Source organism: Cololabis saira, chromosome 15, assembly GCF_033807715.1.
Source record: "Cololabis saira isolate AMF1-May2022 chromosome 15, fColSai1.1, whole genome shotgun sequence".
NCBI lineage: Eukaryota > Metazoa > Chordata > Actinopteri > Beloniformes > Belonidae > Cololabis > Cololabis saira.
In genome coordinates this window covers 9429801-9445349 of record NC_084601.1, presented here as the reverse complement: position 1 = coordinate 9445349, position 15549 = coordinate 9429801, and the positions used below count along the sequence as shown (strand labels likewise).

At 44.8% G+C, this 15549-nt stretch overlaps 1 protein-coding gene across 1 annotated transcript in view; it reads right to left on the bottom strand.

The window, feature by feature from the left end:
- The window catches only part of LOC133461464 (teashirt homolog 1-like), a 30952-nt gene extending 15774 nt beyond the window's left edge, over nt 1-15178 (bottom strand). Inside the window, exons 1-2 of the mRNA XM_061742393.1 lie at nt 14930-15178; nt 14176-14768 (exon numbers count right to left, since the gene is read on the bottom strand). Of these exons, the coding sequence (XP_061598377.1) occupies nt 14176-14215 (40 nt within the window). The 5' untranslated portion in view covers nt 14216-14768; nt 14930-15178. The remainder of the gene's footprint in view (nt 1-14175; nt 14769-14929) is intronic.
- Nucleotides 15179-15549: the final 371 nt, after the last annotated feature.

Sequence of the window (15549 nt, the reverse complement as noted above, 5' to 3'; positions counted from 1 at the left end):
AGCATTTTATTTTCTCTTTGTGAGTACTCAAACCTGTGCCAACCATTTAGACGGAATACATGGACCTCAACTTCGCACACAGCAAAGAGTTAAGTTGCTGCAGTAACGTACAGTACCTGTTGCTACCAGGGCTATGACACCTCTTTTTTTTATTATTACGTCTCAAGACGTGGATGCAAAGCAGTCAAAGCAAAAAAATGGTGATTTAGAAAGAAACTTGAGTGATTCCCCTTTTTCTATGACTTTTTCTATTTCTAAGAATGTCTCTTTTTTCAGAGGAAGTAGATTTTGTCTGTGACTAAAGTTCAGTCCCAGTAGGCTACAGCGATTTTTAGGACAAATGAAAAGAACATGTGGAAAAGAAAGACTTGGTTTCAGAAAGAAATACAAAGATAGGACAAATCTTCTGCCGGGTGTCTCTGGTTTAGGTTTAGGTTAAGGGTTTAGGGTTATGGTTATGGTTAGGGTTATGGTTAGAGTTTAAGGTTATGGTTAAGGTTTAGGGTTATGGTTAGAGTTTAAAGTTATGGTTATGGTTAGGGTTTAGGGTTATGGTTAGAGTTTAGGGTTAGGGTTATGGTTAGGGTTTAGGGTTATGGTTAGGGTTTAGGGTTATGGTTAGAGTTTAGGGTTATGGTTAGGGTTTAGGGTTATGGTTAGAGTTTATGGTTATGGTTAAGGTTTAGGGTTATGGTTAGGGTTATGGTTAGAGTTTAGGGTTATGGTTAAGGTTTAGGGTTATGGTTAGGGTTATGGTTAGAGTTTAGGGTTATGGTTAAGGTTTAGGGTTGACGGTTATGGTTAGGGTTTAGGGTTATGGTTAGAGTTTAGGGTTATGGTTAAGGTTAGGGTTTAGGGTTATGGTTAGGGTTTAGGGTTATGGTTAGGGTTAGGGTTATGGTTAGGGTTATGGTTAGGGTTAGGGTTATGGTTAGGGTTTAGACCCATCCTCACTCTACTTTTCCTGTTAACTAACGCTAATGTGTCTGGTGCGAGAACAACAAAACCATAATCACAACAGCAGACACGTCTTTGGCTGAGAATTGTTTCACTGAAAACACAGAACTCCCCAGAAAAACATCAAATAACGTTAAACCTGGTAAGTTATAAAAGGAAAAAGTAGATACTTAATATACTTAAAAACCATCACATCACTGAACATGACCAATGTTTGGAGACGAAAGGCTTTTCTACACCGTGTTATGTCTACACTTGTATGAGATCATGACATCTTACATTGAACCACTGGCATCTGCTTCATCTTGGATACAAAGTCAAAATAGTAGCTTACGATAATGAGACGGAAATAGAGCAGCATCATCAGCCAATAGGAGAAAAATAAAAAAAGAACCTCCACTCTAGTAGTAGCTGTGCCAAAAATGGTTAAAAAGAGGTGCAAAAGCTGTTGACGGAGCAGAATATGGTCCTGGTCATGGTTCATTTAAAGTTTCATTTTAATTGGCTCGTCAGAAGACACACTCACACAATTTCTAAAACTTTGAACTGCTCACACTAAATGACGTAGGCCCACCCACAGAATTCACCTCCATTCCTTTGTGAAGGTCATCTTTCGTTGCCGCCGACCCAAACGTGCGCAGCAGCCTTTATAAGAGGCTTGTAAGAGGCTCAGACTAAAGCTGGAGATGCCAGCAGGAGGAACATTCCTGGCACCTGATGATCAGGCATTGATATTATTTGATGCCTGAACCGTAAATATTTAATACAGCGGAGGAAATGCTCCTTAATCTTCCCATGCCACACACAAACTGCTGTAAGCAAGTGCACAGACCTCTATCTTGTGAGGTGAGTAGAAACAATAAAAACAGTTACAGACCTGTAAACCGGTCTAGAAACGTAAACTGCAATTATTTGATAGTTTTGAGCAAATATCTCTTGGAGAACTTTATTTTTTGGTTTTGATTTTCAATTAAAACTAAAAGTACAAAATTGATTTTGCATTTAGTCGACTATAGATCTTAGAGAGAAATTCAAAACGGGCAGGCCAGACCTTTAAAGAAATAAAATTGGCTGAGAAAATTGCAATCAGTGCATCTCCTGCTCCCACATGGCCAGCGACTCCCTCCTTCCTGTCTGGCTTACTTTATGTAGAGAGAAGCAGAAACCCCAGCAAGCTGACGGAGTAATTGACTGAACTTGATAAACATGATGTTAATCAGAAAGAGCAAGCCTTTCTGCACCTTAATCTTGTTCGGTTTGACAAAGTTTAATTAAACAGTCCTGATGTCAACAACGTGCGCTGCGTAAAACACCTCTTTGTGTCAACGTTTTTGCAGTAACGCACAGAAACCTTCCGACTTGGTCAAAAAGCATTTTGAAAGACAAATCTTTCTCAGTGACATTACAACATCTGCAAACTGATGAGAATATGTATTTTTTTAAATAAAAGCAGGCACAGAGCAGCCGACCTGCAGCTGCTGTTTATGACCACGACTAAGCTGACAAACCTCCAGCAGCTGCGCATAGTTCTGGACTTCACGTTGCCGTACTCCTGCTGCAGCGTGTTTACGTTTGAGGTCATAAATTACACAGAAGAGAGTTTTTCATGATAGATAATGATGCTTATGTTGTTTTCATGCAGGAATGTTAAAAAGCAACAGGCTTCTGTCATGTAATAACTGTGTACGACGACACACTTGCTGCTTAAAATGTGATAATTTGCTGCTAAAATACTTTCATATTGGCTAGTTTGCACATTTTATCAACACAATAGGTGTTTTTATGCATTTATTTAAGCTGTGGTGTTTTTTTCCGCAGTTTATGACATAAACAGAACTGATAATTGAAGATATCTTTTATTGAAAGGGGAGAGATTCTTTAATCACAGGCTCAGATGCAACCGAAGCATCCTGGTGTCAGTTTTCTCGGGCCGAATCAAATTTAAATAATGATATTAAAAGCTACATAAACTGACAATCATCAAGTATAATATTTTATCTTGGTTGATGCTCTTCAGTTAAATGAAGGAGATGTTGCTGAGTCATCACTTCCAGTCCAGCTAGTTTTACGCTGCGTTATTTGGACTCTGTGAGAGATGATTGTGGTTCAAACCAGACGACTAAGAACAAGGGACCTTCCATCTACGAGACATGGCAGGAAAGGAATGAGATGATGAAAGATGGGGAGGAAAAACTGATTAGTTAAGTAACAAAAGACTATACGTTCACTCAGAAATGACTTTCTCACACACATGAAAGGGTGGAAATGGGAATGCGGCCATTTGTGGTCTTTAAGCTTGGATGACCTTCAAATGCACTGTAATTATTCAGCAAGTTGACAGATATTTTATACGGACATTTTCAAACGTGAAGCTACATTTGGGACTCAAGATATGAGGTAAGGGGAAAGCAAGTGCTAAAGAAATGAACCAGAAGACGTTCATCGACAGCGGTTCAGACCGAGTCAGTTGGATTATTGACACTACAACAATGGTTTTACTGTTTTTAATAGATGTCAAACATTTTCAGGGCCAGACGTCACTGAAAAAGGGGCAACAAGCGATCAGACTCGCTGTCAGTAACACAGACCGTAGAAAAAGAACTGGATAAATCCCCTGAGTGATCACCCACATGTTTCTGAGTGTTTCTGAAGTGTCTTTGTTTCTCTAAACAAGGTCCCGTATTGGCAGACACTGACTCTGTCCGACCCTGTTTAATCCAATGGGGGGGGGGGGGGTGGCGGCAACAAGTCGATGCTCAGCTTACGCACGCATGTTTGTGACCAACAGGAGTCTGGTTACGTCCTAGGATTACGAACTATTGACGCAAATTAACTCCTTTGAAACAAGAACTGGGTTTGCTCCAGTCGAGTGCCACCAGAACCTTCCACAGGCCTGAATTTGGTTAAAGGGGATCTATTATGAAAAACAGTTTTTTTCTTGCTTTAACATATATAAAGTGGACTCCCTTCAGCCTGCCAACTCAGAGAAGGAGGAAAGAAACCAGATTCTGCAGTGTCTGTACAGCCGCCCGGATGAGCCGTCCAGTGTGATGTGGCTTCTACAAGCCATTCAGATTCTTCTCCTGTCATTACGTAAAGAAAATGCAATTTACATAGGTTGGCCTCCGATGCGTGAAACCACGCCCACAACTAACTCCGCCGGCCGGAGATTCCGCCATTTTTTCGTAGCGGTGTATCGCGTCATTCAAGCAGCCTCATTATCATAGCCCTGCCAACTTAGAATCCCGCATAGATAATGAGGTTAGAGAATGGGATGATAAAGATATGGCTCCAAGGTTGAATTTCTAATTTATTTAGCAAAAACAATCAAAAGCTTGTTTTTAAGACATTCAAGGCCTGTTTAAAATAGGTACTAGATGCCATAATAGGTCCCCTTTAATTAATCTTAGCGGTTAGGTCCTCAGGGCTTCCCAGACCTTCATATAGAAGTTCAGCCAAAGTTGATCAGCCCATCAGGGTGCAGGTCAACCTAGAAGGTGGATTGGCTGAAGGATCCAGTTGTTTCCAACTACTGACCCACTTTTGGGGCCGTCCTCTAGTGGTTAGTCAAGGAACTTCCAATTTTTTTACTTCCGGGTTGGTGGGTCCTTGGCTCCGAGTCATGATAAAACGGAATGATGCAATAGATAGTTGGCATTAAATTAACTTTTTAACTACTTGACAGTTGTTTCAGTAAAAAACATCAACACAACTTTCCCTAAAATGAATCAAAACAACAGCACGAATGACCTCAGGGTCGCAATAAAATGCAGAAAATGTTTCCGGTAGTATTTCAGCGCTGGCTGCGGCAGCCAATCGCGCTCGTTTTTACTTTGCATTTGCGTCAGCTTTCAGACTTGATCCAAACATAAATATTACCACAGAGACACAACGGGCCAGCCTTTGGGTCACTGTGCGAACAGAGACAGGTGATCAGAGACAGATGCTGAGGTGGACGTCCAGCCCACGAGCCGAGCCGGACGCTGGATTTGACGAGTGGGGAACCGAGTGACGACGGAAACCCGCTGAGAGAGGATGGTGTATGAGAGAGGCCTCCCGCTGCTTTGTCAGAGACAGACAACTTAAGGGGACGGAGCTGAGCTTATATCCCCCCTGCGACTGTCACCGTCTGAGACGGCACAGCGGCTCTGGAAAGATTTGGGAGGAATTTTCAGGAGGCAACATGTGGTGTTGTTGAACTGACTGGGCTCCCGAAACATTATATCCCTTTCAGCTGCCCATCAAGTGGTGCACTAAGCCTGATGACGCTTAAGTGATTACTTTGTATGACCCCAAGCAAACTGTGGTCAATGGGTGTCTTTCAAACTGAAGCACTAGACAAAACTGAATAGCGCCACACAAACAGAGTACGCTTTGATTCTTCGTCCGAGCAGCGTAGTGTATGGATAAACTGCTGCTTTGAGGGGATGGAAATGGCTCTTGGAAATGTGTGACAGTCATGTGTTTCGGACTTCAAAGAACATGACACGAAACTTTACTGCCGTGTGACCTTTTGGATTTCCATAACTAAGAAGTGTGACTGCAGGAGGTTGCTGAGAGCAGGCGATTTGAGGAAAAAGAGGAAAAAAAACAAGAGATTCTTGAAATATGAGCGCACGGCCAGAAAGAGGAGAGTATTTCATCCTCCTTTTTAGATGCTGAGTTCATGTTTTTAACTAGTTCGCTGCCACTTGAGCTCCCGGTGAGAGAACCACAGACGAGGAAGGGAGAGAGGGAGAAAGATGAAAGAAAATATGAGCAAGGTAGAGGAGAATTGAGTCAGTAAGATGGAGATTGATGACGGATAGGAGAATGAGAAAAGGCTTACAGGAGGGAGGAGAGGGGGCCAGTAATCCCTAAAAAACTCTGCAGCGAGGATGAGAGACGGAGGGAGTCGTCTGGACAGAGATGAAGAGGTAGAGGGATAACGTTGGTGCGACGGCGAGCCTCGGCGTAACCTTCCCCACCGTCCACTCTCAAGGACAGAATGTCATCTGTAAACTGTATCCGTCCCCAGACGGCTTATCTGCAGCGAACTAGTGTCCAAAACAAAATCATATTCATTGCTTCTCAACCCAAGTTATCAGTGGAACCATCCTGGGAAGAGGTGACCAGCTCCACCCCCGACTGTCCTCCACAAGCACTGATGCTGAGCCCGTTTATCTATTCATTTCTAAATCACAACAGTATCCGAAGTAGAAAACTTTTAGCACACAGGATATGCAGAAAGGTGCGTCGGAGGAGGAAAGCTGCAGCCAATTTTAAAAAGAAAACTCCTGCACACCTTCTTCTCATCGGACTTGTGTTTATTGGGCCAACGTTTCGGTCATAGACCTTTTTCATGGATGCCTTGAAAAAGGTCTATGACCGAAACGTCTATGACCGAAACGTCTATGACCGAAACGTCGGCCCAATAAACACGAGTACGGGGAGAAGAAGGTGTGCGGGAGTTTTCTTTTTAAATCACAACAGTAAAAAGTTCCTGTCATGCATCAAGTGCAAAACATTTCCTGGCCAGTTTCAGTTCAGCGTGTATGGATTCCTTAGAGATTGTTCACCAGGGCATCGTGCTGACATCAGTGTAGTTTTAGTCATGTTTCATTGAGGAACCACAAAAAGTCTCCAGTAATTCCAACAATGTTCAGTTTAAACAAACGTTATTTTCTGTAAATCTTTTAATTTTTGGTAACGACGCACAATAGCTCGTTTCGTGCTCTGAAGTGCTAATTGCCAGTACCACCAGACGGAGAAGAAACCGCCTCTGGGGGAGGGGTATAACAACCTTAAATGTTTCTTTAGAACTTTGCAACATCTAAAATCGATTGTTTACGTTTCATAAAAGTGCAAAGTGCAAAACTGCAAATGTTTGTGTGTTTTCACACGGCTCCACCTGTGCATCTACATCCACCTGGCGACAGCGAGCGCGTCTCACCGTGCAGCGCGGCACGTATAATCAGCAGCTAATAACGCCACGCTGGGAGTTGCTGCTCAGGCATCAATCAATGGGCAAAATAATTGCTAATACGCCGGTTATTGATTAGAGTGGCCGCCGTGCACTCGTTTTCCGGGGCGACTGTGGCAAAGCACTAACGCACTGACAAGGGTAAAGTGCTATTTCTCAAAAAGGCGCAGAGACGGACAGCTGGGCAGGAAAAGAAATGGCCGCGGGGCCTCGGCAGTAATTCTTAATTGACACCTGTCAGAGCGACGGCAGCAGTCACAGCTGCTGCAGGGCAACATCTCCCCAAGTCTTGTTCATCTGTCACTTTTAATACCTTTTCTTCGCAGGCCGTCTTTCCCTCCCTCTGTTGTGCTCTCCAGCCCACCCACGCCCCCCTCCTCCTCCCGCCCTGCTGCACACCAGATGTTCAAGACCGGATAACAGGAGCAGCTCCAGTCCAAGGCCAAGCAGGACGGGGCATCCGGCGGCGACCCAGCCACAACAACGCCGTTTGTCAGACTGCTCCTTGTTTTTCAGCTACTAATGTCTTTGTCCAGTATTTCAAGAAGGAAAAAGGCTCCATCAAGAAAGAATAATAAAAAACATGAATACATTCTGAGGGAAAAAACTCTCCTTTGTTACATAAGATAGCGTCTCCACCTGTCCACCACATACACAAACGTAACACACATTCATGCTCAGACCACACGCACACTCCTGACAATAAATAAAGCAGGAGACCAAGGAGCCGAAGCGCTGAGTGCGTTGACACCACAGGGAGGCAGACGGCAGGTCCCCGGAGAACACGCAACCCGAAACTCCTGGTTTTGTTTCAAATCATGACCGACCGGGGTCTCTGAGCTTCTGACACACTTGTTCCTTAATCAATACCAAGCCCAAGGAAGATCGGGAAGAATCACACACTTCAGTCTCAGCATAAACCAGCAATCCAGCTCCACTGTGGTCAGAGACTACAAATCTGGAACTTTTCAGGTTGAGTGAGATTGAATAGTTCCTGAATTCCTGAAACCAATCTTTTATACCTGAAACTTTAAAATGCCGAAAACAAAGAATTGAAGTTGATCAGAATCTTGATCAGAAAAAAGCAACTTTGTTATAAGATTCCAGAGTTTTCTCTGTCACTTGACAGTAACCTCGACCTTCAACCTCCGTGGCATCTTTTAAACATCTATAATATCTGACGCCGACCCCTGACCCCTGACCCTGACCATGGAGCGTTGTGCCCGGCATGTTCAGCTTGTTTTAGGCAGAGGATGAGGAGGATGTATTTCTAACTGTTCGTTCAATCAAGTTTTTTTTTTTAAATGTACCTCACCAGCAGGAATCCGTGTCCTTTATGTGTACAACAGGTGCTTTGACCCGTTATAGGATGTTAATGTAAGTTATTATATTCTCTCCAGCGCCCCTCCGCCCCCCCCGTGCATGCATATATTGTACTTGTCCCTGCAGCTGCTCGGAGGCAGGATCTCTGTGGATCAGATGCAGCGACGCTGCAGAGCACAGATAACAAACTGTGTTGAGGAAAGCAGATGCTGCTGAGTTTTATTCTTCATTTTTTTAAAGAAAAAGGACATTGTTTTCTTCTCTTTCTTTGTGGAGTCTGGTTGAAAGTAAATCCGGGTTTTCCGGTTGCCTCCAGACCTCATTAAGCTGGAGGATAGTTTTCACCTCGCGCCTGCAGCAGCGAGCGCCTCAACATCTTCAGATGACTGGCGCGTCTAATTCCCACATATCTTCTATTCAACCCTCTCTCTTCCATAAGAGCAGTCATCGATCTTCATTTGTCACTTAACCTCCACGACGATGAGGACAGAGAGCAGAGCTGTGCGTGTGTGTGTGTGTGCGTGTGTGCGTTTGTGCAGATTAGCGCGTGTCTTTGATTTCCTGGAGGCCTCCAGGCTCCGGCACCACATGCAAATGAAGCCACGGGCGCAGCAGAGTGTGGGGTGTAGCAAATACATCTACCGACTCCTTCAGTCAATGTCACCTGTTAATGACACTTCACATGCACTGCTGTATCACTGGATCTGAATATTACACACACACTCTCTCACACGCAATGCTCTATCACTGGATCTGAATATTACACACACACACACACACACACACACGCTCTGTTGTCATCTCCAGACTTTTTCGCTTCAAACGACATTCTCTCCTTCCTCACAGCGCTGCTTCACATCCTGACAAATGCCATTAAATTCTTTATCAGAAGCATCCTGATAAAACTAACACAAGCCTTTTAATAGTCATCTTTCGTGCCGGCTTCTTACTTGACAGCCGCCGTGAGCGAAGTTCCAGCCGAGGAACACAATGGCAAATAACAACAACAAAACGTATTAATGCTGCTCGCCTCACAACTTTGTTCCTGTTCTGTCAAACAAACCGGAAAGCTGTTAGCGAGAGATCAGAGGCAAGCGTATTCATGCTGAACTATTAAGATCTACTTCCACTGCGAGCTGCTCGGCTACTAAGTCAGAATGAGACATTTCCAAATGTGGAGCGACACGTAAGCAACCTCTGTTGTTGAGCGCCGCGCCGGAAGAAAACGACTTGATTTCATCAAGCTTGCAGTTTGCGAAAGCTGACAACCTCGCTGAATTTGTCAGCAGTAATCTGTGGACCCGTCACTGATCCGTCAACTACCTGGATAATTAGGGACCCCGGCTAACGATGCCGCCAGGAAAAAGGAAGGCCCCACCCCCCTGGTAGTAATTAAGAGGCTCGTTCTGAGCTGGCGTTCCTTCAGAGGAGAAGACGGTGCCCGCTGGTGCCGGTGGAGAACCTCCGAGGCAAAGCAACGCCTCTTTTATCTGTTGCAGAATCAAGGTTACAGACACACCTCTGTGATCTGGTGCTGCATAATTAAAAGAACTACACAAAAACCTGCTTATGGCCGGTGATTGGTGCTCGTTCAAATCTGGCCGATTGGCAAACGTCTCTATCAGAAGAGCACGTCCCCTCTCCTCCGTCATGGGTTAGGGTCCCTGAGACCCGTCTGTCCCACTGCACCAAAGACGACTGAACTTTTACAGAAGCGGGTTTCACCCCAGTAAAGTACACGGTCACCTATACCAGTGTCTCCCAACCTGGGGTCCGGGCTCCCCCTGGGGGGGCGCGAAACTTTGTCTGCTTTGAAATTATGCAGTTGTAAAAATTATATTTGCGAATGAGTCATTCAAAAGACATTGTTAGGAATAATTTATGAATGTCTTGAATATCTTTTGTGTTTTTTATACACTGTTGACAAACACAGGAAATTATTTCATTCCTTATTATTATATCATTACTCAACATTTAATCTACTCCGACAGGTTGTTAAAGGAAAAATGTTAAAAAATGTTGGTCTCATATTAAGAGACATTTTTCAGAAATATTTTTATGTCCTTTTATGTCCTTTTGTGCGTATTTTATACATTGGTGACATTGGAGAAAAACAAAGTCATATGTATACATAGTAGGGATGGGCGGTATGGACTAAAAAATGTATCACGATAATTTCTGGCATTTATCCCGATAACGATAAAATTGACGATTAAAAAAAATACCAATTCAACTCCACCTTTTTAACTATAAATCTATCTTGCTCTCAGATCCGCCATGTTTTTTACACAAAAACGTCATCAAAGGGAATTCTTTCTTTCTTTCTTTCTTTCTTTCTTTCTTTCTTTCTTTCTTTCTTTCTTTCTTTCTTTCTTTCTTTCTTTCTTTCTTTCTTTCTTTCTTTCTTTCTTTCTTTCTTTCTTTCTTTCTTTCGGGCTCATTTCCTTCCTTCGTTCACGTATGTTGTGCGTCGATTTAACACAGAACCATAAATCAGCTTTACACAAAAACGTCACCAACTGGAATTTATCGTTTTTACCGCAATATTGTGACAAATTCTTACCGTGGGGAATTGTTTTGACGGTTTATCATGAACGGTAAAATATCGCCCATTCCTAATACATAGTAAACCAAAGAGAAATGTATCAAAAAAACATAATTAATGTTAATTTTTTCAATTAAAGACTATTTTGGTGCTAGTACGTACGGGTCGGGGGGCCTGGCTGGTCTTAGACACAAGGAAGAAAGGTTGGGAACCACTGACCTATAGGAGCATCTCTACACGCGTCTGCCCCCTCCCTTCCCCAGTCAGCTGTGCAGGACAAACTAACCCTGTTTTAACTCCTGCAGAACAAACTCAACACCGTGTCAAACTGTGATCACAGCGAGACTCTGAGTGATTAGTTGACGGATTCATTACTTAAGCGTGACAGTTTCTGATTTAAGATATGGCAGCTGGCAAACTAAAAGCAAACGCAAGACGTGCAGCAAGCGCCATCAATTTAGCGACAATCACAGCAGTGACCTCAGCATCAAGGCCGGCCCAGTGATGGCTTCTCCGTGGGTCCTATTAGTCTCCATCTGCTAATTAAACTGCAGTAATTACTGGTGATCTCAGTGTAATAAGGAACATTGTCATATTTGAACACGAATTAGCTTCAGTCTGATGTGAATTCAGTTCTTGTCGTCTGCTAGCAGCACAACGTCTGATATTAATATACTCCAATTGTGATTGCTCGGTTTTCTTGAGTTTGAAACTAGCTGATGGATTAAGATCATGCTACCATGCTAAAAAACAAGCATAATCTGATAATCATTAGTATTTACAGCAGATCAAAGCCTGACGATGTCCAAGTCAGAGTATTAAAGTGAAGAAAGCAGCTCTGACGTGGCAGAGCTGCTCAACCGTGAGGATTTCATGCAGGACAGCTTAATCCATTATCAGAATTGTTGCATTAATTAATCATCGACTCATTGTAGCACTAACTTGATTCCACGTAATCACAAGTAAAGCTGAAAGTGATCTGTTAACTAACGCACAGCATTGGGGTCTGTTTCTCGTCTCTCTGTTCTGTTCTTCTGACTTTGACCTCCTCTGGTGTTGCCAACGTTGCTTCGTATCACCGCTCTGGTTATCTACCGTTTATTAGTTGGGAGATACATCTACACGAGTGCACCTCAGTGAAGGAAGACAGCAATAATGCAAAAACCCCCCCCAACAACCCTGAATATGACGACAAATGACTGCAGCAAAAAGTCTCCTCTGCTCAAATTGCACCGCACTGAAGCCAACTGCCAAAACTAACAGATGCAGTAATGCGGTTCCAAATGAAAGAACACTGATGTATTGTCACTGGTCATAAAGTAGATCGGGTACAGCGCCATTACAGGGTCTAGAATCACCACTGTGACTGATGAAAACAGAGCCCATTCGAAATGGCTCACAAAAAGCCGCTGAAACGTCTCTGAGGAGCATATGCAGCATTTTGTTTTTAGTGCAACTCCAAAGTGGCAAATCTTGGGGTGTGGAAACCTGCCGCTATAGCACGATTGCATGAGAGCCGGCGCTCGGAGGTGTTGGAAGTGGCCTCTCGGACACATGTCAGTAAACGCACTTGGAAATAAAGCGGAAGAGGAAACCTGCCAGGCCGGGAACGACCGCTCACTGAACGTGATGTATGTGTCTGTCAGAAAAACAGACAATTAGATCAATATTCAAAAGCTGAGCCGGAACGGGGGCCCCCTCGGAGCTCGGCCAGGCGACCAGGAGGGACTGGAAAACAGACAAAAGGAAAAATAAAACAGAAAGCGCCAGAAAACAAAGAGACGTCAGCGCGTTAGGAGCGTTTTCACCGTGCAGCCCTGCTCCTCTGCATCTATCACTAAAGCCTCGCGTCAATTAGAAATTACAGCTCCAGCGAGTTCAAAGTCTCTCCGTCAGAACCTTGATTAAGTCTGCTTAACCTCATATTTCCAGCGGCTGCTTAACATTCTGCAGCTGTTTCATTCAGCTTTGGTCATTACTGCATGAACTTCAAAGACTCCCTTTCCTCGTCATTTGGAAACGTGTGTCAGTCAAACATGCACGCACGAACACACACACACACACACACACACACACACACGCACACACTCGTGAACAGTTCACCTCTGGTGGTAAAAAAACGTAGGAGGTCGCACTGTTCAGGGCCAGAAAAGACTGGAGGGATTCTGGAAACTTACAGAACATTACAGAAACAGTGTCATTACCAACTTTTTATCATATTTAGCTTGTAAAAAAAGTGAAAATGACTCAGCCTGTATTTGAACCAAATCTTTTGATGAATCATCTTAAAACGTGCCTAAATGCTCCAACAGGACAGTCTCACGTTTTATTTAACATTCAGGGACCTGAATGATGTATGTTGACCCAGAAACTCGCTTATGACCTCATCTAAGAGGAAACTGTGCCGCCTTCTGCACGACGTATCTCCTCGCTGTTTGTTTGTGTTTGTGTGAGATGGACAAACTTCCTCTGCGTCTGCGGCGTCTTTCACACTTGTTTGACAGATTTGTGCCACTTCCTGCTCCTCAGACATGAGCAGAGGTCAGGCGGCGACGCTGGAGCGGCCACCGCCTCCCCCGATTACCCTGCAGAACTGGAGGATCATCTCTGTGTGAGATGCCCCCGTGTGATCTCGCCATGCCCCAGCGCCCCCCTCCCTTTGGTATTAATCCAAGTATTTATCCTGCAGGAGAAGTTTTCTTTCAATTTGTCTGTTCTTTTTTGGTCCTCTGCGGGTGTGTGTGTGTATGTGTGTGTGTGCATGTGTGTGTGTGTGTGTGTATGTGTGTGTGGGGTGGGGGGGGTCCAGGCGCCCAGCGCATGCGTGTTTCTGCGGTGTAATGATTTACTGATGTTTATCAGGAATGAATAGATCAAAGGCACTCGCATGACAGGCGATCAATCAAGCATCAAATCAAGGATGACATCCCGAGCGGAACATAAGCTGAAGAAAGGAAACTTTTTTCTTTTTTTTTTTTTTTGGAGGGGGCTGGTGGGGTAATTCCATGCTGACACTAACACATCAAACACGCACTTCTGTAAAACTGTGATAAGAAGAGCGGCGTTTGGAGAACTTGGATAGTCCGTAGACGGAGTTTTTAAAGCGCTGCGACGCCTTCACGTCGCCCAGGAAAAGTTGGCACCGAATAACGGTCGCGTAAATAAATTAGCCCAAACGGTTCCTTTTTAAAAAAAAAAATATTTTTTTTTAAACTCAGTAGTTCAAAAAATAAAAAAACACTACAAAAAATGGTTTGCTAGAAAAACAAAAACAAAAAGTGTACTATTTGGTTAAATTGGCCCACGTCTTGCTTGACAGTGAACGGACCGGGCCGGTCCTGGGTGATGGTGCGGGGGCTGCGGGAGCTGCGTGTTCCGGGCTGCTTACCTGCTGATCGCCGCGGTGCTTGCTGCTTTCTCCTCGGCATGCTGCTGCAACACTTTCCGCCTGACTGTTCATGCAGAGATCGCTGGGGAGGACAGCGGCTCAGGGTTCCTCGGCTCGGGGGTAAAGTGCAGGTATTCCTCTCGGGCGGAGGAGGACTTTTGCTTTACTCTGCGTCTTTTTTTTATTACAAGTGTCCGGTGAGAAAACCCTTACAGATAATTAGGGAGGAAAACGACGTGCGTCCGTTAACTTCTTCCGATCAAAAAAAAGAAATAGAAGAGGGGGAAAAATAAAAGTAATCGCCGGCTGGATGTGGGAGAAATCGGCGGAGAGCTTCAGTCTTTGGGGCCGGGACGAGGAGAGCTGCGCCGGAGCTTCTTGCGCCGCGTTTCCATCTAAATCTGTCCCCCACCTTCTCTGGCTGTCACATACCTCTCTGACAAGAGCAAAACGACTCAAAAGCTGAGCCTTTCGTCCTGCTTTCTAACTCACTGGGAGGGGAGGATGAGCCCAAACGGCGGTGGAGCGCTCCTATCCTCTCCTGTCCGTCCGCCGGTGCAGCTGCAGCTCCGCGCTCCGCCGCTCCAGCAAATCTGGGGAAGCGAGGAAAAGAGTGACCCGTTAACGGGAAGCCTGTGTGTCAATCAGTCAGTCAGAGCCAGGGCGGTGAGATCTCCCCCCTACAAACCCCCACCCCCCCCCCACCCACAGGAATCAGCTCACATCCACCCCTCTGTGATAACGAGATACTCACATAAAGATTGTCAACAGCGGACACTTGGAATGTGTCAGAAACTCCTGGAGCGCGCAGGCCCGTCCGTCGAGACGCAGACCCGGCTCTCGGTCCTGCCTTGTTGTCGCTTCCTTGTTGTTGTTGTTGTTGTTATTGTTTTTTCCCCCCCTTTATTTCTAACAGTTTGATTGGAAAGCGCACGGAGCGGCCCCCGGGTTTTCTCCGCAGTGGAAATGCGCGCACATTGGTGATGCGCGGTGCGTGCGTCCAGACAGCTCCCACTGACAGACAGAAACATCCAGCTGCCTTTCCGGCCTCTCCTTTACTCCACCCCTCCAGTGCGCGCGTCACCCTGACAGTCAGAGCCCACCTGTCAATCTGCAGCTCTCATTTGCTCCCGGGATGCCGAGGAAGGTGCGTCCGCTCTGCGTGCGGGGGGGGCGTAAAAAGGGAGGGAGAATTTGTCATCCAAAAAAAAAAAAAAAAAAAAAAAAAGCAAGAATGACAAGTGTCGTGGAAAGTGGGGAAAGATTTGGTTAAACAACCACTGATGCTGCAGAAATCACCATGTTTGCAGTTATTTTTGTAATTGATGTCTAAATTCTAAGAGCTTTATTGTTCAGCAGCGCAAGCGCCTGCAG